The 7,349-nt window shown below is 37.7% G+C and overlaps 1 protein-coding gene across 2 annotated transcripts; it reads left to right on the forward strand.

Annotated features, from left to right (window-relative positions):
• Positions 1-523: 523 nt before the first annotated feature.
• gdap1 (ganglioside induced differentiation associated protein 1) lies at positions 524-6,053 on the forward strand. Of its 2 annotated transcripts, none has more exons than XM_037756222.1 (6): positions 524-712; positions 1,952-2,144; positions 2,658-2,828; positions 3,017-3,111; positions 4,391-4,505; positions 4,691-6,053. In XM_037756222.1, the coding sequence occupies exons 1-6, from the start codon at positions 554-556 to the stop codon at positions 5,041-5,043; spliced, it is 1,086 nt and encodes a 361-aa protein (XP_037612150.1). In that variant the 5' UTR covers positions 524-553; the 3' UTR covers positions 5,044-6,053. The 2 variants fall into 2 exon arrangements, with proteins under 2 accessions (XP_037612150.1, XP_037612149.1); XM_037756221.1 differs by having other exon boundaries at positions 525-712; positions 2,655-2,828.
• The last annotated feature ends 1,296 nt before the right edge of the window (positions 6,054-7,349 follow it).

Genomic DNA, 7,349 nt, shown 5'->3' on the forward strand with positions numbered 1-7,349 from the left:
AAAAATAAAAAAGAAGAAAGATAGAAAGAAAGGAAAAAGAAGAAAAAGCAAAGAAGAAGAAAGAAAGAAAGAGAGAAAGACAGAAAGAAAGAAAAGAAGAAGAAAGATATAAAGAAAGGAAAAAGAAGAAGAAAGAAAGAAAGAAAGAAAAAGAAGAAGAAAGAAACAAAAGAATAAAGAAAGAAAAGGAGAAAAAGAAGACGAGGAAGAAGAAGAAGAAGAAGAAGAAGAAGTCTTTTGATGTTCTCTTTAATTAATCATTGCACTTAAAAAACACCAGTACAAGAACAACTAGGAAAAAAATACTTGAAGCTACACACTAAAGAAGAAGAAGAAGAATGTTTATACTAAATGTAAATATGAATAGCCCAAAGCAAAATAAATGTATATTTTTTAACAGTTTGTTCTGTATAATTCTGATTAATGATGAAGTGTATTATAATGTCCCCTCCTCGCCAGTAGGAGGAGCTCTCTGTTCTCTGTTGACTGTGATGTGTGATCTGGGATCTGGGTCTGCTGCCCTCACTTGTCCCCTAACATACTAACAGATAAGATGGCGTCCGAAAGCAGCCCTGAATCTCAAGAAGAGAAAACAGCTCTTCTAGAGACGGACCCAGAGCAAGATGCACATCAGGGATGTGACACAGTCGCAAAACAAAGCGAATCCAAGCTGACCCTTTATCACTGGACGCAGTCCTTCAACTCCCAGAAGGTGAGTGAGCGTCTGAACGTTTCAGCACCACGCTCTGGTGGACAGCTCCTCAACACAGGATGGACTAGTAACATCTCTCTGGTGTTATAATAACAACAATAACAACAATAATAAGATATTTAGACATCCTAGTTACACTCTCTCCCCTCAGAGAAAAAAACATATCATTTGTACTTAATTGCAAAAAGATTCTCTGTTGTGGTCTTACATCTGGCCACAACTGGAAGAACATCTGGAAATTTAAAGTGTCTTTCAGGATCATTCTTCTGTATTATCCCTAGAAATAAGTATCCCTTTCTTATGAACACTGTATTATATACTATATATACAAAGGAGGACGGTCTGCAGGACAGATAATAATGCACTATACTCACTTTTAACAGTCTCTTCTGCACTATATTCACTTGTTTAATAGTCGTGTATCACAGCTGTTACCCTGCACTATATTCAGTTTTAACAGTTTTCTTCATCTCCTTGTATTTTTATATCTGGTATTTTTTTTTTTTGTACTTTGTACTACTAACTTTTTTACTGCCTTTTTACTAACATGTTTTTGCACTATGGAACTGTGATGCTGGAAACTTGAATTTCCCTTGGGATCAATAAAGTTACTATCTATCTATCTATCTATCTATCTATCTATCTATCTATCTATCTATCTATTTCCTTCAGGGAAAAACACAAGTTCAGAAATGCAAATACTTGAATCAGCATCATTCTGAGTCTTTGAGAGTGTTCAAATCAGCACATTACCAACAATAACTCTTATAAAACACTACATTCATGTACCTAATTTTTTTATATATATTATTTGATATTCTTGTCCATTGTGTTGTCATGTGATTGTTGTGTTTGTTGTTGTTGTTACTTCCATTAAAATGACAATTATTTAAGCTGGCAATGTGATTGGAATGCAACCTAACCTAACATAGCACATCTGTTTTTTTAGACGTAATATGTGCTAAAGACTAACTGAGAGGAAATATATTCTTAAGTGGGACCTACATTTTCTGGTAGGGGTTGGCGGGTTTCTTGTTTTATGTCAAGGTTGAGGTGGCAGTCATTGTATTGTGATCTGGTTGGCTGTGGGGATGCAATATAACAATATAATTGATAGCTTCAAGAGAGCAAAAAGGTCAGAAACTATGATACCAGACATCTTTCATCATCAAGAGACAAAGATTAAATTATTTATAGTTCCACAGGTAGATATCTAAAGGTGTTGTTGTTGTTGTGCAGGTGCGTCTGGCCGTAGCAGAGAAAGGTCTGCACTGTGAGGAGTACGACGTGAGCCTACCGCTCAGTGAACACAACGAGCCCTGGTTCATGCATCTGAATCCCACCGGTGAGGTGCCAGTCCTGGTCCACAATGAAAACATCATCTGTGACCCCACACAGATTATGGACTACCTGGAGCAGAGTTTCAATGATGGTGAGACTAAACAACTGCTTTAATCCATTATAACAAGGCTGGATAGGTACAAGTTGGGCTCCATTCAACTGAGTTTCCTACTTGTTTTCAGACATTGTTTTCCTCTTTCAGTATTTTTTTGTTGAATATTTGATTTTATATATATATATTTTTTAATTTTCATTTTGTGCATTTGTTGATTTTTCAATCATTTGTTCAGTATTTTTTTTTAATTTCCCATTTTCTCTTGGTTTGCTCTGATCCATGATAGCTTTGTTGTAAGAGTCTCATCCAGTCGCCTTAAAGGGAGAGAAAATCTGGTAAGCATGCAGCTATTTAAGAAAAATATGTTTAAATACCTTCCTGTTATATGATTAAAAAAATAAAAACACAACTTTTCCTAACCCTTCTCCTCTAGGCAAACTCACTGTGTATAAAACCACTTTGATTCCCTTTTGAGGAAAGTTGTAAGGAAACAAAATGACACCTAACACCATTCTTCCTTCCTTTTCATGACTTGTTTGTCTCCAGAAGGCACACCCAAACTGATCCCTGAAGAGGGCAGTACGTACTACCACAGAGTGCAGCACTACAGAGAGCTGCTGGACTCACTGCAGATGGATGCCTACACCCATGGCTGCATCCTTCACCCTGAGATCACGGTGGACTCCCACATACCAGCATACGCTGCCACATGTATACGAAGTAAGACATGCTGTGATGCACTCGAGTAGTTTTATACAGCCTTCTACACACTCGCACACAATCTGATACTATCATAATGGATTTTTTTTCTGTGTGAAAGGATTCATTTCCACATTAAAGTTTCGTAATGATGAAAATCACGGTATAATTCATTGTCTCTAACATGACGCTGTGTTTTTGTGTGACAGCACAGATCGGAAACACACAGTCAGAGCTGAAGAAGCTGGCAGAGCAGAACCCAGAGCTCAAAGATGCTTACATAGCAAAACAGAGGCGCTTGAAAGTAAGTTATTCAGTTTATTAGAGTTAGCAGAGTGTCAAGTAAGCAAAACTGTTGTTCTTTTTGTAACACAGCGGTGCCGTCAAGGGGTGTCCAGCCACCCTAAACTCGAGTATGCTTATTCCCAGTAACTGTTTTGTTTCTTACAATCAATGTACTCCTTCAAAATAAAACTGGAGCATATATTTGTCTTTTTAAGGAAAAGGACAATTAGCCTATTTGAAGAACAATGAATCGCCTAACACGTGTATATTTAGGTAAATACCATATTAAACAGGATTGTTGTGGAACTCAAAATGTTAACTGTCCTGTATTAATCTATGCACATCAGATACTTGGTTAATTGTAAAATAAGAAAGTATATCAGTATGTGATTCCTTTAACTCTCATATTGACATAGTTGACTATAGCCTATATATTACAACACCCCTCTAAACTATATAGAGAATGTTTTAATATTATAGATCCAAGCTGAAACTGACAGAAGGGTGGGACTCAGAGAAAAAGTCGCAATTACAAATCCGTCTGCTACTTCAGCACCACGGACAGCGCCATGGGTTTAATTAAATACACAACACAGTTAGGCTACTGATGTTTCACAGCCGTGGTCGGGGCCATAGATTCTAACTTGCACAAACCTCAACCTGCTAACAAGGGGGATGGCGTCCCCCGTCATCCCCCCTCAAATCGCACATTGTTATTTGTGACAGAATTGTGTCCATTTTGATGAACCAAGATGCAATTCAGTTTGTTATTCCACATAATTAAGTGAGACAGTAGCTAAATCTAGTCATGATGGAAAACAAAAAAAAAACTGAATTTCTGCTAAACTAGTTAAGCAAAGTAGCTGCAACTGCCAACTCAGCTTTTGTGTTTTGATGTGGCTTTAAATCACATATTAAAATGTATTAAATTGTAAATTAATGCAATTATACTGATTTAAATACTATTAATTGTAGATGGAGCAGTAGATACTTGTAAATAACCAAAATAAAGTTTATTTTCTTAAACAAACTACAGCTGAAAAAACACTTTTTGTTTGTAGATGCCGCTGTGTGCAGTATGCATTTTTGGGGTATTATGTAGGTGTTATGGCAATGATTTCTCTGCAAAATTATCACCTTAAAAATGCATAAAATGAAGGCTTAATAAACCTATGTGTGGCGCTGTTTGGCAGACCAGCCTGAAAATTTTAATCCCCATATTTTTGGCATGATTTTCTCTCTACAATGTGTAATAGAAGTAAGTGCACTAATGAATCCATATGCAAATGTTTCTGCAGTCCAAGTTGTTTGACCATGACAACATGAAGTACCTGAAGAAGCTTCTGGATGAACTGGAGGGTGTGATGGACCAGGTCGAAACAGAGCTTCAGAGGAGGGTGGAAGAAACACCAGGTACACAACCACAACAGCTTGTCTCTTAGCAACCACTTAAGAGACATACAATAAAAGACACTATTACATTTTTTATGATTATAATATTAACAGTAGTGGCTCTTACAACACAGTCAAAATTAGATGGCAGTAGCAGTTTAAATGTTATCTGTTTCTCTTACGTACTCCCTCTCTTCCACCTGTAGAAGAAGGCAGTCATCCCTGGCTATGTGGTGATTTCTTCAGCATGGCCGACGTCTCTCTGGCAGTCACCTTACACCGCCTCAAGTTCATCGGCCTCTCCCGCCGCTTCTGGGGCAACGGTAACCGCGTGAACCTGGAGACATACTACGAGCGTGTGGTAGAGCGCCCAGCCTTTAGGAGAGTGCTGGGCCACGTCAACAACATCCTGATCTCGGCCGTCCTTCCTGTGGCGTTCCGCGTGGCCAGGAAGAACGCGCCGGTTATTCTTGGCACCACTCTGCTGATAGGCATTTTAGGAGGAGCTACATACCTTGCTTTTCTTTACATGAAGAAGAGGCTGACTCTCTCCATCTGAGGCAGCCGACGAGTGTTTGGGTCGCTTTGGGACTGAATCGGAGGTAGATAAACACAGAAAAATATGAGAAAAATATTATTTGAATTGTGTAAAGTTAAAGTATATAAAGGGATTTGATTATTAAGCAGACATTGACAACATTTAATTGAAAAAAACCTTAATTGTCTTGTTTTTGTGTTGCTGGTTGCACAAAATGCACTTTTAGTGTGACTGCTGCATTACACACCAAAGGGTCATACTGGTAGTTTTACATGTTTTTGCCATTTCTCACAAATCACATATACAAAATGTCTTGTGTGGCTTTTTTAGCTCTACATATAAGAGTCAACTTCCAAACAGCATTGTATTCACAAGCTATGCTATTGTCGCAGGTATGAATAAATTACATGTCAAAAGATGAAAAGAAAAATGCAGTTTGTTTTTACAATCCATATAATAGGGTAATATAGAACGTTATCTATCCCGAGGGAATTTTTTTGTGCAGAAGTTGCAGTTCAGAGTGCACATATAAATATATATGAATATAAAATATAAATATATACATAAAATAAAATAAAAATATTTTTTAAAAATAGCGCATGAATGTACCATTCCTCTCTGACAAAATTTTAAAATACATGTCCCAAAAATTTGGACTTTTGACAGTGTGCCATGCAGTTGTAGCAGAACTTTGTCACAAATACTGTATACAGTACAAGTACATTCTCATACTGTACTGTAATTTGTCAGTACTAGTATAAGGCATACTTGATTTATGGTAAATGGGCTAAAATGTGCAAAACCCCAGCATGGTCAGACATCTTTATGAGAACTTAAATCACCCTAAAATATTTTGCTTAATATGTATTTATCATTTAATATATCATTGTGGTCCGTATTTGCATCTGATTCGACTGTTATCAGGCCATTAAATAGGCGTTATCAGTCGCTATAAGCACCAGAGATGTGGGTCATTAGGGGCCTACTACGCCTACTATGTTCTAAAAAAGCGAAACTTAAAAGCAACAAGTTCTAACACGTAAAACTGCATTAAATGTTACGTTTGAACACACACAAATACGCTTCTTCAGGTTTAGGCAACAAAACTAAAACTTTTTTAGGTTTAGGCAACAAAAACTTACTTAAGTTTAGGGAAAAACATTGTGCTGCCAGACCTCCACCTCATTTGTGTCTATACTACAGCGCCTGACTTCTGCTTCTGCTCCTGTCATAATTACTACGGTCACTAGCGGTCGCTGTCGTGTTCTTCTATACCTTCTTTCGGTGTAGGCCCCTATTGACCCATATCTATGGTGCTTATAGCGACCGATAAGGCCTATGATGGCCTGATAACAGTCTAATCGGCTGATATTTGCATGTAAGAAATTTTTAAAAAGTACACTAGAAGCCCACAGCCTGCTTTCTGTGACCGCATTTAAACAAACTGATCAGCCCAGGAGTTAACACACTGTACGTCGAAACTTGCGTCTACATTCGACAAAGGCTCAGAAAGAACTTCACACATGTACTCATGTTTTACTGTATGACCGATGGATAATTGTTTGAAATATTCTCTATGTAACAATAGCTGAACAGATGCTTTTCCATCTTCTTCAGACCATCATATTCAACATCTGTGTGAAATTAAACTGCTCCCAAACAAATCCGCAGTGTTTCCTGTCAATAAAATATAATTGAGAATGGCATTAAAAATTCACGACTCAGCATCATTTAACAGACTATCATATATCATAAAGGTCTTAAACGTTTAAGGATTTCACATCCCATTCCCTGCAGGGTCTGGATGTAAGTCAATGTCTTCAGTAATTCGTTTGCCCAGTCAGAACCTCCAGGCTGACGCTGACATTTAACATACTCTCAGCTTTCATTTAAACTGAACTAAATCACGTGAGCTAAGCCCCACACAACACACACACAGACACACGCCAGACCTTTCTACAAAGCCTGGCCTTTGTTTTCAGTGTCCAGAGGGCTGGCTAGTGTAGCTGTCAAAGAAATGCCTCACACGTGTTAAAGCCACATGTGAGCCGAGCTGTCAAAGGACCATAACCTCATACTGGTGTGTTAGCTCTGGAAAATCATACTCCTGCAAATGGCAACCAAAATGACATCATTTTTGCTACAAGGTTATATCACACTGGTGTTATTTGAAAAGGGGATAAAGGTCAAAGTCATAAATAAAGTGCAAATGTGCATTTCAGAGACAAAAGTTAGTGACCCACACTTCAAGTGTTTTTAGGCCTTGATAAAAAACTGAATTAGACTAATCCATGCCTTTTGACAGAGTATTTATCAGATTCACTGAA

The sequence above is a fragment of the Sebastes umbrosus genome, chromosome 21 (genome assembly GCF_015220745.1).
Source record: "Sebastes umbrosus isolate fSebUmb1 chromosome 21, fSebUmb1.pri, whole genome shotgun sequence".
Classification (NCBI taxonomy): Eukaryota; Metazoa; Chordata; class Actinopteri; order Perciformes; family Sebastidae; genus Sebastes; species Sebastes umbrosus.

Coding starts and splice junctions, on each gene's coding strand:
- gdap1 (XM_037756221.1), top strand. CDS start 554: ATGGCGTCCGAAAGCAGCCCTGAATCTCAAGAAGAGAAAACAGCTCTT. Junction 2,829..3,016: donor CGCTGCCACATGTATACGAA/GTAAGACATGCT, acceptor TTTGTGTGACAG/CACAGATCGGAAACACACAG. Junction 4,506..4,690: donor GAGGGTGGAAGAAACACCAG/GTACACAACCAC, acceptor TTCCACCTGTAG/AAGAAGGCAGTCATCCCTGG.